This window comes from Cyrtonyx montezumae, unplaced genomic scaffold, assembly GCF_038088225.1.
Source record: "Cyrtonyx montezumae isolate F1298 unplaced genomic scaffold, pur_monq_1.0 scaffold_0, whole genome shotgun sequence".
Lineage (NCBI taxonomy): Eukaryota > Metazoa > Chordata > Aves > Galliformes > Odontophoridae > Cyrtonyx > Cyrtonyx montezumae.
In genome coordinates this window covers 7,687,522-7,702,456 of record NW_027071824.1, presented here as the reverse complement: position 1 = coordinate 7,702,456, position 14,935 = coordinate 7,687,522, and the positions used below count along the sequence as shown (strand labels likewise).

General features: G+C 35.6%; 1 protein-coding gene across 1 annotated transcript in view; it reads left to right on the top strand.

Moving 5' to 3' along the window:
* The window catches only part of CENPF (centromere protein F), a 32,563-nt gene that overhangs the window by 16,211 nt on the left and 1,417 nt on the right, over positions 1-14,935 (top strand). The window contains exons 12-19 of the mRNA XM_065746183.1: positions 592-3,995; positions 5,548-7,833; positions 8,373-8,525; positions 9,568-9,744; positions 10,503-10,664; positions 12,031-12,211; positions 12,630-13,106; positions 13,887-14,080. Of these exons, the coding sequence (XP_065602255.1) occupies positions 592-3,995; positions 5,548-7,833; positions 8,373-8,525; positions 9,568-9,744; positions 10,503-10,664; positions 12,031-12,211; positions 12,630-13,106; positions 13,887-14,080 (7,034 nt within the window). The remainder of the gene's footprint in view (positions 1-591; positions 3,996-5,547; positions 7,834-8,372; positions 8,526-9,567; positions 9,745-10,502; positions 10,665-12,030; positions 12,212-12,629; positions 13,107-13,886; positions 14,081-14,935) is intronic.

Genomic DNA, 14,935 nt, shown 5'->3' with positions numbered 1-14,935 from the left:
TGAGATTTCAAGAGAAATACTTTTAAAATTGATTCTTTTCTCCTGAAAATTAATCACCAAATTTAACAGCTGAAAGGCAATGATGTTTTTGACTGGCAATTTGCATTTTTTACCAGATATCTAGTGGAATGTAGTGTCTTTTATTATACTCAGATTCTTATCAAAGCAGCATAACAACTATGACAATCTAAAAAATGACTGGTAGAATTAAATATTTTTTGTCAGAAAAGGAGTAGGAGACGTGATCCATGTGAAGGTTATACTGGAATGTTACAGGTATTTAAAAAAAATAGTGATGAAAATGAGGCACAGAAACAACAGATAATTAATTACTTGACAAGTATGTACAGACTAGGCTGGAGTGCAGACTTATATCAGGCTATAGAACTGAAAGTGGACAAGATGCATGAGTATACAGTGTCTAATGATAGCCTGAAGAGATATAATTCTTTTTTTTTTCTTGTGAGGTAATTTAAGAGTAATACACTGCACTAGAATAATAATTAAAAATAGTAAAAGTGGTCATTCTTCAATAACTATCAAATTTGGCAATATTGTCTAGCAAAGTTCTGACAATGTCCTCTGTTGCAGATAAGAATACTTCTCAGGAAGCAGAGCTGAAGTTACTGGAAGAGAAACTTATAAAGCAAGAGAACTCCCTATCCTTGGAGAAACTGAAACTAGCTTTAGCTGACATGGAAAAGCAGCAAGATTCTACTAAAAATCTGCTCAAGGAGAAAGAAAATCAGATTAAAGAACAAAACTGTAAAATAAGTAAAATGGAGGAAGAGTTGGATGCTTTGCAGAAACTCCTTGGATTCAAACAGAGAGAATGTGAAGAATTAAAAAAAGAAACAAGTGCTTTTTGTCAATGGAGAAATGAAAATGATTGCGTTATAAATAAACTTAAGTTGGAAAAGGAAGATATGCTGGCTCATATTAGTGACTTGGAGAGTTCCCTTCAAAGCCAGCAAACTGAAAGTCATAAACACAGTGAGAAATTGAGAATAATGGAAACCGAAAGAGACAGGAAGAACGTAGAAATCGAAGAGCTTAGAAACATGCTAGGATGTAAAAGTGCAGAATTAGAAGAACAAAAAAAAGTTTGTGATGAACTTCGACAGGAAGCAGAATCTTCTGATAAAAAGTACGGTAAAGACATTGAAAATATGTCCTGTAAAATATTACAGCTTACCAACCAAGTTAGTGAACTAGAAGGAAAGATGCAATTAGCAGCAAATGAAGGATTGCAAAGGGAGCAATGTTATCATGAACTGCTTGGTGAATATGAAAAAATTTGTTGCCTTGTGAAAGCAAAAGATGCTTCTGAAATGACAGAAGGTAGAGAAGGTGATTTACAAAATGGTCAGGATGAAATTGTTTTAGATAATAAGCAACTAGCAGCAAATAATTTGGTTACCAAAGATCATAAATGTGCAAGAGCCCTCCTAGAAAAAGAGAAAACAGAGGATCTGATGGTTTTACAAGATCAGATCTCTTCCCTTGAGATTTCCCCAGTGGCTCAAGAGCAGCTGAACTCAGATCAGCCGCATCGGGATGAAGACTTACTGCAAGTCAAGAGCAAGTCAGAAGAAAGATTATGTAATGTAGAACAGAGGCATGAAAGCTCTGTAATGGAAACTAACCAGCACATTAGCGGCTTGCAAGCAGATATTTCAGCACATCAGAAATCTATTAGAAAAATGATCGCTATTATTAAGGAAAAGGACATGGAACTGCAATCTCTGAGAGAAAGGCTGGAAAACCAACAAGCAGTGCTTCAGGATTTAAAGATCAATAATAAGTTCCTTGAGGATTCAGTAAGGCAGCTGAAGCTCATGTCTGAGACATGGGATACAGAGAAAAAGGATACGTCTTCAGTGATTTCCTCCTACAGCAAAGAAATCGAGGAACTTACAAATGAAAATGCAACCCTTAAGGATATAAGCAGAGATTTAGAGCAAAACCAAGTAAGTTTACGGGAAGCAATTAGAAATATCTCTAATAGTTTAAAAGGAAAAGAAGAAATTATTTCTGAAATGTCCAGGAAACATAAGGAGGAAAAACAATGTATGGAAGCAAGAACTGAAGAAATCACAAGAGAGCTGACAGTTTTGCAAGCAAGGTATAAACTCTTGGAAGAAGAAAATGTAAATATGATGAATGTTCTGAGAGAACAGACTGTTGTATTTGAGGAAAAGAAAGCAGAATTAGAGCAAGAAGAAAAACTGGTACTTAATGGAAGTAAAGATATATTACATAAGCTAATAGCCCCAGAAGAAATAGAAAAGAATCTCATTCAAGAACTTCAGCAACTGCAGTCATATTTTTCTGATGTTGAATGTGTGCCCTCTCCTGAGCATGTCTGTTGTTTAAAACAAGAAATGTCAAATGTTAAGGCAACACAAAGTGCAATTCAAGAGCAACATGATACTATGTGTATTCAAGGCAAAGAGCAATTGGTGAAGGAACTAGAAACAAAAAGTGAACCTCTAGGAAATGACTTTACTTGTGAAAGGAGGCTCTGTTCAGATCAGTTGAGGAAGACCGTGGAAGAAAAGGATATAGAGTTGAATAAATACCAGCTTAATCTTGAGCTTCTTCAAATGGACTTGGAGGACAGAGAAATCTCCCTGGAGAACTATAGGTTAGAAGTAATGCAGCTGAAAACTACTTTAAAAAAAGTAGAAACGGAACTTGAGATAAGTGTGAGAGAGAAAGAGAGACTGATGCAAGAACTGCTGTCTGTTGAAGAATTGAAAAATTCACATTCTCAGCTTAGATTATTAAGTGAAGGTGGCCACTTGGAGTATAATGATGATTGTCTTTCTCAGAATTCTGGCAAAAGAGGAATGGATGAATTGGTCTTGCCATCTGCTTTGCAGGAAATGACAAACAAACTGAGTGAACTGGAGAAAATGTGTGAGAGATTGCAGAATGAGAACATAGCATTCACTTCTGCATTTAGTGATGGTATCACAGACATCAATAAAGTGGCAGAGGAGAGAGAGAACATAATCAATACAAATTTGAGAACTGAGAAACCTGCTTTTCAAGATGAACTTATGGATCAAAGTGATGACAGCAATTTGAGAATGGGTTGTGATAATAAGGAAATACCCATCAGATTCAAAGAATGCAGTACTGGATCCAATTCTGACTATGAAGGCTTTAAATTGTCCAGTGAAGAAGTTAAAATTCATTTTGCTGAAATAAAAGAGAAGTTTTTCTCTTTCCAGAATGAGCATATAAAATTATATGAACAACACTGTAGCATGCTATCAAAGATAGCTGAGCTACAGTCTTATATACTGAAGGCAGAGAATTCTGCTTTATCAGCAAGTATGAGCAATATTCATATTGATTCACCGAGAATGCCACTGTCTTCTAGCCAAAATGGCACACAGTCTAAATTAGATGGATCTAAGTCTACAGATGCTTTATTTGATATCTCTTTCTCAGAACTAAGTAAGGTTAATGATTCTTGTAACAGTGGTATGTACAAATGGACAGAGGAAATTAATCAGTTGAAAAGTCCTGTAGGAATAATTCCAAGAGATGCAGCTAAAATTTTGTCTGGAAATGATCACAGTGGTCTCATATTAGACTCTGTGGAAGAGCTCAGGAGTAGTACTCCTAGCAAATCTAACCCTGAGGACAGAATCAAAGAACTTGAAATGCTATGTCAGATATATGAGAAGACCATAAAAGTGCTTCAAAACCACCTACGTATACAAGAGAATATGAAAACTAAGGAAATACAAGAGCTGAAAAAAAGTATTCTTTCTGAGAGAGAAGAAATGGGTAAACAACAAAATCTATCTAATAAGAAAGAATGGCAACAAGAACTGACTTACCTGACTGCAGAGATGGAGTACAAATTGGCAGAAGAAAGAAAAGCTGATAATCTGTCTTTTGACCTTAAAACAGCAAGTCTCCAACTACAAGTCCTTAAATTAAGTACTCATTCACTGCTGTGCACTGATTCTGAAAATGTAAGTAATTACAAGTTTTTTGTAAATCTTGATTTATGGTAAAGCCAAATGTGAATTTTGGTATACTATATTATTATTACATAATATATATCCTATATATCATATTACATTATATATATATATATATATCATATATGATATATATTGTATTATATTTTAAATCTCCAGTTTTGTCTTACACATTACTGGCAATGTTGAGAAATAGTGAAGTCAGCAGCTTTTGTCTGTTAGCATTGTGTAATACACTGTGCTCCTTTCTTGCTCTTTCTTCAAGTCTGTGTCAGTGTGGATTCTGCAGTATTAGCTAATGCACTTGTGCTGTATGCATCTGTACTATGTTTGCAAGTGTAGGTCTTTTCTGATTTAATGCATCCTGTTGAAGATGCCTGTACTTCCCACATTCCTTCATGGGACCATATCAAGCAAAGTAGGACTGCTTTCACATCTCTAATTCCCTTTAATAATCTCAACAGCCAACCAGAACTAGCTGGCTGCAGAACAGATATTTTCAGTTCAGCTGCAATTCCTTCAAAATGCTTAAGAGAATGAAAACTTCGGAAGTCAGTGCTGTCATTCCTTTCAGTACTGTAAATGGCATGAAACCTGTGAGATAAATTTTACTGCTCCTTGTAAAGGGTCTTGTGTGTGGCAGAAAGTTCAGAATGGAGGAGAACCACTTCAATTTGTGCATACAGCTGTATTCAACTAATTCACCCTAAAAGTAGGTCTAAGGAGTACGTTTCCTGCTTGGGAGAATTCCGATTTTGGCTGTTAAGTCCTGTACAAACGACCTTCAACAACTAGTCAATGCAGGCCAGGAACAGATAGTTTAACACAGTCAGAGCATCCTGAAGATTTCCATTTTGGCCAGCTGTGCAGCACTGAGTAACCATTCCTTATGAAAAAATAAAATCTTTCACTTGTATGCGTTGCTCGTGAGTAGTAGCTGAGGGTATCCACACTGATACACAAGCATCTAAAGAAAGAGATATAGTTCTTTACTGTACACAGCTGGAGCTCTTTCAAGATGGAGTACCTGGTATACAGATCATTCAGATAATCCCTTCCATCTCAACTCTTTTTTCAAGTTCTCAGTTTTCAGACCCAGTCATTTTTATTTTTCAGATGCCAGTGTGAGGTAGCACCAAATGTAAATCCATCTCTGGTAACTGAGATAAGGGATTCTTTTGATGATTTGGGGCCTGTGTCCCTTAAAGATTGTCTGGTGTCTGACATGGTGAACGTTAAACATTTATCTTGTTAATGACACTAATTTTTACTGTGTCACATTGATACCTGTTTTCCAAAAATATTGAGTAATGTGGCATCTTTGCATTCAGTTCTTCAGCAAATTTGGGTGAGATTTATCCCTCACCATCATTAAAACATTTCAGACAGATATGTGCATTCATAAGTGTAAGTTCTTTCCATAGGAAAGCAGATTCTCAGTTCTTTATGGCTTAAGATAATTTTTGAAACTCACTTCTCCCCCCCTTTTTTTCTGCTTATATGTATACACTTCTTTTTTAAATATGATTCTTTAACTTTGCAGACCACTCAACAAGAAAACATTGATCTTTATCAACTGGGAGTGCCTGATGGAGACCCAGCACTGAAAAAAGATAAACCAAAAGTAATCCCCTTGGAGAAAACTTCTATAGGAGGAACAGTTCTGCATGAAAATATAACTGAGGCCACTGAAGAAAAATTAGTAGAAGCTTGTTCTGACACGTTTTGTAGAGAAGAATGTAGAAATATGTCAGGTAAAAATGCCAGCCCTTCACATGATAGTGCACTGTCACTTTCTAATAGCAGTGCATTTTTTAGTTCAGAGGATTTCTCTGAAAGTGAAATAAGCACTGAAACTCATCAGGAAGAGATGAAACAAGAAACTGTTGAAGATTCAAAGGTGATCTGTGCAAAAGAATGCCATGAAAATATTGATTTTCTCATGGGAGTCAAGGAACTAAACTCTCAGGTAAACTTACAGAACACACAGTTAACTCTGGAGAATTCAGTTTTTGCAGAACTAGAGGAAACTGGTTTAGAAAAGGAAGAAAATGGCGGCATAAAGGAAAAACTGGGATCAGTTTCTGCCAATAAGCAGCAATTATCTCTGGCATTATTGTCTTTAGAAAAAAAACCTGAGAAAATAAGTTCTAAGCAGAATATAAATAAAAGCAGTTTGTCTAATACAACTGACATGCTGGATGATACTGAAGTGGCCAAGGGAGACTGTCACGATCTATTTCTTGAAGCTGAAAGTGAGCAGAGGCAGGCAAAATCTGAGCAAGTTAATACGGAGATACATGCCTTGTTTGTAGAGGGTAATGCTGAAATTCTTCAGGCAAAATGTCATCAGTTAGAAAAGGACAGGGAAATTAATCTGAAAACTATTCCAAGCCTTAAGGAGCAGCTTGTTTCAGTCACAGCTGAGAGAAACCATACTGGTCAAGAACAGAATGTTTTATCTGAAAACAAAGAATTAGAACAAGAGAATCAGAAGCTACAAGAGAAAGTAAAAGAGTTAGAATCTAATAAGGAGGATTCTGCTGAAATCATAAGAAGATTAGAGAGTGAAGTACAAATACAAATAAATCTGTTTGAGACTGCAAAGTCTGATGCAGATCAGCTATCAGATGAAAAAGTTCACCTTCTACAAAAGTTGCTAAGTTTAGAAAAGGATGCATCGTCTTTCAGGTTGGAAGAAGAAAAACTCCAAAACCAAGTGGAAGATTTGAACAAGGAGAAAGAGGTGCTTGTGAGAGAATCTGAAATTCTGCAGAATAAATTAAATGCATCAGAAATGGAGAATTCAGCACTTTCCAGATCTCTGGAAGGCTTGATATCTGAAAAGGGTGAACTTGCTGCTAGACTGAACTCGGCACAGAAAGAAGTAAATCAGATGCGACAAGGAATTGAGAAGCTGAAAATAAAAATTGAATCTGATGAGAGAAAAAAAATCCACATTGCTGAAAAGCTGAAAGAGAATGAACGGAAAACTGATGCTCTTTTGGATAAAGTAGAGAGGCTTGAAAGAGAACTGGAGATGTCGGAGGAAAATCTAGAAGATGCAGTTGTTCAACTAGAAACTGCTAAGGCAGAGGCAGAGACATTAACAATGGAGAAGGAAGAGATGGCTGAAAAGCTAAAATGTCTTCAGTCACAAATTGATGATCTTACCTCACAAAAAGTGCATTTGTCTAAAGAGTCAGAAGAGAAACAAGAAAGAATCCTTGAACTAGAGTCTTCAAATGTGACTACAGCAAAACTTCTACAAGAAAAGGAGAAAGAAAAGATGCAAATCAAGGCTGAGTTTGAGAATACTGTGTTACTGTTGAAAACTGAGCTCAAATGTATGAGTGAGAAATTAGAGTTCTCTTCCAAGGAGGAAGCAGTTGCTAGAGAAAAAGAGCAAGTCTTGCTTAGTCAGGTGGCTTGTCTTGAGCAGGATAAAACAATGTTATTGCAGGAGTGTCAGGAATTAAAAAATGAAAATATAAATTTGGATCACACAAGAGAATTACTTGCTCAAGAATTTCTGGAATGTAAACAGAAACTGGAAGAAAAGTTACAGGAAAATCATACTTTTCAACAGCAGATAAAAGAAACAGAGGAGCTATCTTTGCAGTTAACACACATGGAACATGAGCGTGAATCTTGGCACCAAGAAAAACAAAACCTGCAGAATTTAATTGTTGAGTTGAAGCTGATGGCACAACCTCTTACTGATAATGGAACCTTTCCAGATATCCTGAATATTCTAAAAGTGTCCTATAAGGACCTTGAGAAGGAACTGGAATCTACACTTTGTGAAAAGACTGCTTTATGTAAAAAGGTAATACCATTTCCAGGAGGGTTGAGTTCCGTTTTAACAAATGAGGATAAAGTGTCCTCTGGGGTTACCACTTCCTTAATAAATCATATGTTAAAATAACTTTAACCTCAGGCTTTTACAGTAAGCAGCCTATTTTTTGAAGTTATGTTCTCAATGCAGTCACATTTGCACTGTAGTTAGAGCTGGAAAGTGGTACAATGTTTTGTGTGCAGTGAATGAAAAATTGCTTGAAAGTAGACATAGAAATGAAATAAGTAATCAAATAACGTGGGATATTTTCCTCTTTCCTGTAGAAGAAAAGGAGGGAAGACAAATACCTAGTGAATGAGTTTTTTTATTAACAATAGGTACTTGGAGAGCTCATCAACAGGAAACACCAGTTGAACAAATGCATTAGCTTGATGTAACCTGTGCTTGGAATTGGGCCAGCTTGGGGGGGAGTAAATTAACCCATCTTTAGAACTGCTTATATTTATGCAAGAAAATTCTTCAAAGCTCATAACACTTCAAAAAAAAAATGATGGAAAATTTAATTTCAGGTAAATGAACAGTCTGAAAATTGTATCAAGCTGGAAGCCAAGCTGAGTGATACTGAACAGGCCTTTTCCAAATTACAGGAAGAATTTACTACAGAGAGGAACAAGCTTGCTGAACAAATACAACACCTTCAAGAACATTCCGAAAAGAACAAAGTTAGTTACTGCATGTGTAGTATACCTGTGTTCAAGGCCAAATTTACTGTCATTAAGAATGTGGAGGTTGGTTAAAGGGAGTTCTGCTAATGACCTATTATTTTTAGGTTCTTGCTTCCAAGTTTCTGAATGTTATGTTCTGTTCAGAGATGGAATGATGATTGGTTAAATCTTTTGTCCCTTTTCTTTCTGTTGAAGGAACTGAATTGTTTTCTTAGTGTAAGCGCCACAGGTGGTTATCTGAAAATATTTTGGTGCCAAGAATTCTTCCCTACTGTAGGCATTCAATCATTAGGCTGAAGATGTTAAATTAAAAATTGTCACACTTGAGCTTGTTTTAAAAAAATAAATTATTTTCAAGGAAAAGTCAAGGAAAAAACAGATTGTTTGTTTTAAGATGCTCCTGTTTAATACTCAGACTGTTTTTACCATGACAATGACTGTAAGTCTTGTTTATTTGTGAACAATATTGTGTATTTAAATGAGCTTAAATGACCTTCTGGCCTACTAATGATACTGACAAAATTTTATAGCCGAGGACTTAGTCCTGTTATAGTGCTGAGAATTCTGGATGGAAAGAGAACTGAGTCTTCAGCAACTTTCAGAAATCCTGTATGGAAATAAATTTTCCTTTTGGGCAGGTGACCAAAAAGTACTGTCATGAAAGTAAATCAAAATGGAAATACTTAGAAATCTTTGCTAACTTTTAGAGGGTGAGAGATGACCCTATGTTTGTCGTATGCAGAGGTTAAGCTTTGGTTTTGGCTGTGCTGCTTAATTTTAACATTGTTGGCAAAGTTACACTTAGTGTTGCACCTGCTCCTCAGGTTGCAGTTTCTAGTTTGTGAAGACTTTCATTTGCCTTCTGTTTTGCCTCTTGTGCTCAGGTTTTCTATTCTTTATTTACAGTGTGTTTAGGCACTGTAAGATACATTTGTCTTACTAAGTTGTCTTGGATATAAAGTCAAATAGTTTGACAGGCTAAATGATTCACCAGTGATAAAATTCGGAATCCTAATAAATGTGCTTTTACTGTTTTTAGATTGACTTGCATCTAGTTGTGTCAGAAAAATATGAACTGAGAGAGAGTTTGGTGGCAGTCCAGAAAGAACTACAAGAAAAAGAAAATATAATGAAAAGAGAAATATCAGTGTACCAAGACAGACTACTTCAAACAGAAAAAGAGCATCATATTGCTTTGACAGAAATAAACAGAAAGGTAAAGCAGAAAATGGGAAGATAGCTGCTTGTAATTTAATTGAAAATTCAAGGTGTTTTTCAAAATTTTCCTTTTTGTACTGGAAAAGAAGTTGTGATAACAGTATTTCCAAACTCTCTATGTGCTTACCTCAGAACATATTAAGTATAATTTTTACTTTTTGTTTGATAAAGCAAAGAATAAAAGATGATTTTTACCTCAAAATTGGCTAAGTGTGTATATAAATGTAACTTAGCTGGGACTTTATGCTTGAAGAAGGGAGAACAGCAGTTTATTTTAGTCTGGGAAACAGTTGTTTTGGTAGATATTGTGAGGAAAGGTTAAGCACTGGATGCTATAATGACAAATTTGTTGGAAATGCAGTAGCTTTAGCCATGTTGTATACAAAGAAGACATATATATAATTTTTTTCTAGTATGTCTATCAATATGCACTTGAGACCAGGAAGACAGACAAACAATTTGCTCTAATTATTTCTAATAAGTTTAGTTCCTATGAATATAAAGTATACCTATATGCAATTTTAGTAAATTATAAGGGCTTTCAAACTGCAGACCCCTTAAAAGCGAGACTCTGGTATACAAAATGTACGCATACTTGAGACAAATTAGCCTTCCAGTTTTAAACTTCTCAAAACATACCAAGCAGATTTGCTATGAAATTCCTCTTGGCAATGATATGCTCTTAAGTATATCTTCAAAATATAACTGGACGTCCTTTTTAGCAACATAGTAATTAGTCTTGTTTTTTTCCCCTAGAATGAAATACAGATTGAGGCCTGTCAAGAAAAGATGAATTCATTAGAGCACTTTGTCAGCTCACAGAAATTGGAGATTGAGCATTTGAAGTCAACTAAAGAAGAATTAAGTAATTCTCTTAAAGAAGCTAATCAGACTTTAGGAGGGCTCCTAAACCTTAAGGTAAGAAAAGGAATGCAAGCAGTGCTGATTATGTGAAACCAATGACATGTTGCACTAAAGGACTGCAGTCACTGCTCCAGAGCTTTGTTTTGACTTTGATACAGCCTTTGTTTCATTAATGAGAACACGGAGCATGGAGAAAATATTGTTACTATTGATCTACATTAGAAAAATTGAGTTATGCGTACTGCAACCAAGATCCACCTACGTTTGGTTTGTGATGCTAAACACAACAGCTGTCTGTTGTTTACCTTAAAAATTTCAGCTGGTTATAAAGTGGTCAGAATACAGTCAAAGTGACTTTGCAGTGCCTCTGTTTTGTGTTTGTGGATGCTATTGATGACAAAGGATATGATGTTCTCTTTTAAGTATTAGTCTTTGATTCTTGGGAATTTATCAGTACTCCTAAAAAATTATTAGGAGCTCTGTTTACTGTGCACAACTGATAATTTGTTAACAGCTGTTCTTGGTTGGCTTTCTACTAGCACATGTGAAGTTTATCTGTCCACTAAAGTTTATCTGTAACTAAATTTCTGTTTATTAGTTTCCTCTGCATATTTCTCTTCTTCATTTTTTGTCCTGTTTCTGTCTCTGACTGCTGGCTCCAAATTTCTGCTTCTACTTCAGAAACAAGATTCTGTCTCTAAAAGGCTCTTTAGGATTCATAATCAATTCAGCATCCTTGCAGTTAAATGCTGAATTGCAACACATTCACCTCGCTTGAAATTTTTTTATTCCCTCCACTGTAGTGTTGATTGTAAATTGATCTGTTTAACACCAGTGGTGTGATGATTTAATACCTCCAGGATATGTATCAGTGAAAAATATAGTACCCATGGCACTGTAACTGTGTGATACAGAGCTGCCAACTGTGCTTACTGTGTGGTATTTGAGCACAGTTGATACCAGAGCAGATGAGCAAGGAGCATAACAAGGGAGTGAAAGAGGATGAAAAGGAAGATCAGATGCTGCTTGGATAGTCTATCTGAAAGACAGAGTCCAAAGCAGGCCTGTGATGTCTTGCCTCTGATCAGTGAGATACAAAACAGACTGACTAGGAGAATGCTTTAAACTTCAGTATTTAGAATATTGGTTTGAAGCATATCGCCTTGAGTGTAGCTCTTTTTATTGTCCAAGGTCAGTGAGGTGATTGCAGAAAACTCTCCACCTGATGAGTTGATGTCATATATGTATATATGTATCTATCTAGAAGAGTTCTTACCAGTTTCTTGTGATAAAGGGGCTGCTGTAATGAGGTACAGAAACAAGCAAGCAAATCTGTTACAGCTATAGTCTACTAGCATGTAGTACTTGAGGTTAGTAGTGTAATGTTTAAACAGAAGGATTATTATTTTTTTATTTGTAGGCTGAGAATATTAACACTATAATTCAACTAAACAAAGAAAAAGAATTGGTCCAGAGTGAAGTGCAGCTGTGGATTAAATCCTGTAAGCAGATGGAACAGGAAAAGGAAGTATTGCAGAAACAACTAGCTGAATATGAAGAACTATTCAAGAGGAAAGATCTAAACTTTTCAGAAAAAGAAGGTAATTAAAGCTCGATGCAGTCTTAACGCTTTCCTAGTAATATGTTGGTAATTTTTTCCCCTTAAATGCCAATTTGCATATATAACACTAATATAGAGCATGATTTTTTTAAGTTAAATTTAAAAGTTAAGTGTTCTGAAGTTACAAAAAGACAGAAAAAATGTTTGCCTGTGCACTGATCAAGGTTTCTTTTGGAATTTTGCATGTTGGTTTCCTGTTCGGAAAATGCTCTACTGTGAATAAAATATTACTGATTTTGTTATATACTGTCACTTATTTTTTGTGGTTGCACAGTTTTAGAGCATGTGTAATTAATAAAGTGTTGACTGCATTATAATATAATTTATTATAAAATTCTTTTATGTGCATCTCTTTAAAAACTTCATTTATATGAACAGTGACACTTCTCTTTTGAAAGGTACTGAAGAGAATGTCATTACAGAAGAAATTAAGTTAGAACTGGAAGAATTACAGGAAGCTGTAGAAGTGAAAACCAGAGAGGCAAATGAGAACTTGGAGAAATACTGCTCTCTAATTGTTAAATACTATAAACTTGAGGAGGCAAACGAGATGCTAAAAACGCAAGTTACTTTGTTGAATGGTCAGCTGAAACAGCAAACAAGTGATGCTGTCATCAGTCCTTTGCTGAATTCAGGAAACTCATCAACAGTGAGCAGTCAGATTGACAAAGAGGTGAGATTGGATGAAGATACTGCTAAGCCTTCTACTAAAAGACAGAGATGTGAAGACACCAGGAGGGACAATGAGGAACCAAGATCTCCTTTGCCAGAGACTTCTTCCAAAAAAAAGAGGAACGATGATATCTGTGAACACTTGGAGAATCAGGAGAACTCAGACTATGAGCCAGATGGGCTTCCAGAAGTAGTTAAAAGAGGTATTCATAACTTTTCTCTGAGCATAATGTGGTTTTTTTTCTCTTCTGTTTTGCTGAATTAGTTTTACTCAGGGTAAGAAGGTGACACTAAAGAAGGTTCACTAAAGCATCTAAGCAGCATCTAAGAAGAATGCACGAATTGGGGCTTGAAAAGTATATTATATGTTCACCTGCTTACTAAGTGCCTTTTTATGATAAATGCAATTGTAAAAACTGTAAAGATAGTTGCCTCAGCTTCAGAGGCCACTCATAAATCAGGGCTTCTAAGTTGATGCAGTCTTTGCCCTTCATTTTCTTACCATTTTGATGCAAATATACCTGCTCTGAGGACACCTGCATCAGTTAATGCTTTAGGCTGGATAGTGAGATAACAGAATCTGTAGCAATACAGCTCTAAAATAGTGAATTTATACCTGTACAGCATAAAAAGAAACAATGTTGTACCATAATGTGTTCTGACTAAATGCTAGTAAAAACAGTATGTGTTTTCAGACTGAAATTCATCTCCAGGCAATGGTGTACCGATACCAAAAAAATAATAAAAAAAGACCTAACAGTTGTTTGAAAATCTTTGCTACAGAATTACTTTTGTACCTTGCATATCGTTTTCAGGACTTGTGTGTGAAATTTGGAATACAGAAGATCAGTTCAGTAATCTTTCAGGTTTTCAATAGGTCAAATTATTTATTTTCATCAGCTGCTTTAATCCTCCTGGTGAAAAAAGATCCATTTATGTGAGAAACATTTAGCTGTATTTAATAGAAACCTTTTGTGTTACAGGTTTTGCAGATATCCCCACTGAAAAGGTTAGCCCTTATATTTTGCGTAGAACCTCCCTCAGTCTATGGACCAGCTCTCATCTGGCTTCCAGAAGTGAGAACTCGCCTTTAAGTAAACAGGATGTACAAACAGGAAGATGGGATCATCTTGGTGAGCACTCCTGTTCAACACCTGGTGGCAGCAAATCACAAAAGGTAATTTCTAAGAAGTGTGTATATTCATGAAAGGCATGGGGAAAGCCAATGTGTTCACTAAGCTTATCTATCTTACTCAAATCAGTTTAAGCTTATATATAAATTCTTTAGTTTTCTCTTCAGTAAAATGAAGGTAAGATCATAAATACTGATTCACTAGAACATAGTCAAGGTCTACATCACACTAGCAACCTGCAAAGTGTTCCTGTGATTTAATTTGTGACTTCATAGGGAAATCTACTTGGAAATGCAAATGAAATACAAATTTTTGATTTTCTTCTATTGTATTAAAGAACAGATAAAAATCCATTAGATTTCAGAAAAAAGGGAACAGCATAACAACCTCTTCTGTGTGAGAGTTGAGGATTAAATGTTTCTGCTAACTTTTCTTGTAATTCCACTTTCTAAAAGTTATGTTTTCTAAAAGTTATAGATTAATAGGTGGTATAGGCTCTGAGGCCAGAAAGCACCACTGGAATGAACAGTCAGATGAGAACCATGATTTGTTTTGAGCTGTAGCACTAGGAAATCCATATTTTAAAGTGAGGGTGGATCTGTGGCACTCATTCGTGTTTTTTCAGTGTCAGTTATACTCTGCTTATCAAAACTTGCTGCTGCTTACAAGCATTGCCTGGAGGTCTGTTATTGTTTCTTTAAGTGATCCCAATAAATTTACTATTCATTTACTGTCACGTATGTTTTTCTATGAGATTAGAAGCAAGTGGAAGGTGTTTGTTGGAGGTAAAAACAAGCAAACACAAAAATGAAGCAACTCAGTAGTAAGGAAAAGAAAGGAAATCATGCCTCTAAAAAGTTACATACTAATCACCTGCCAGCACAGCATAAACCCATTGT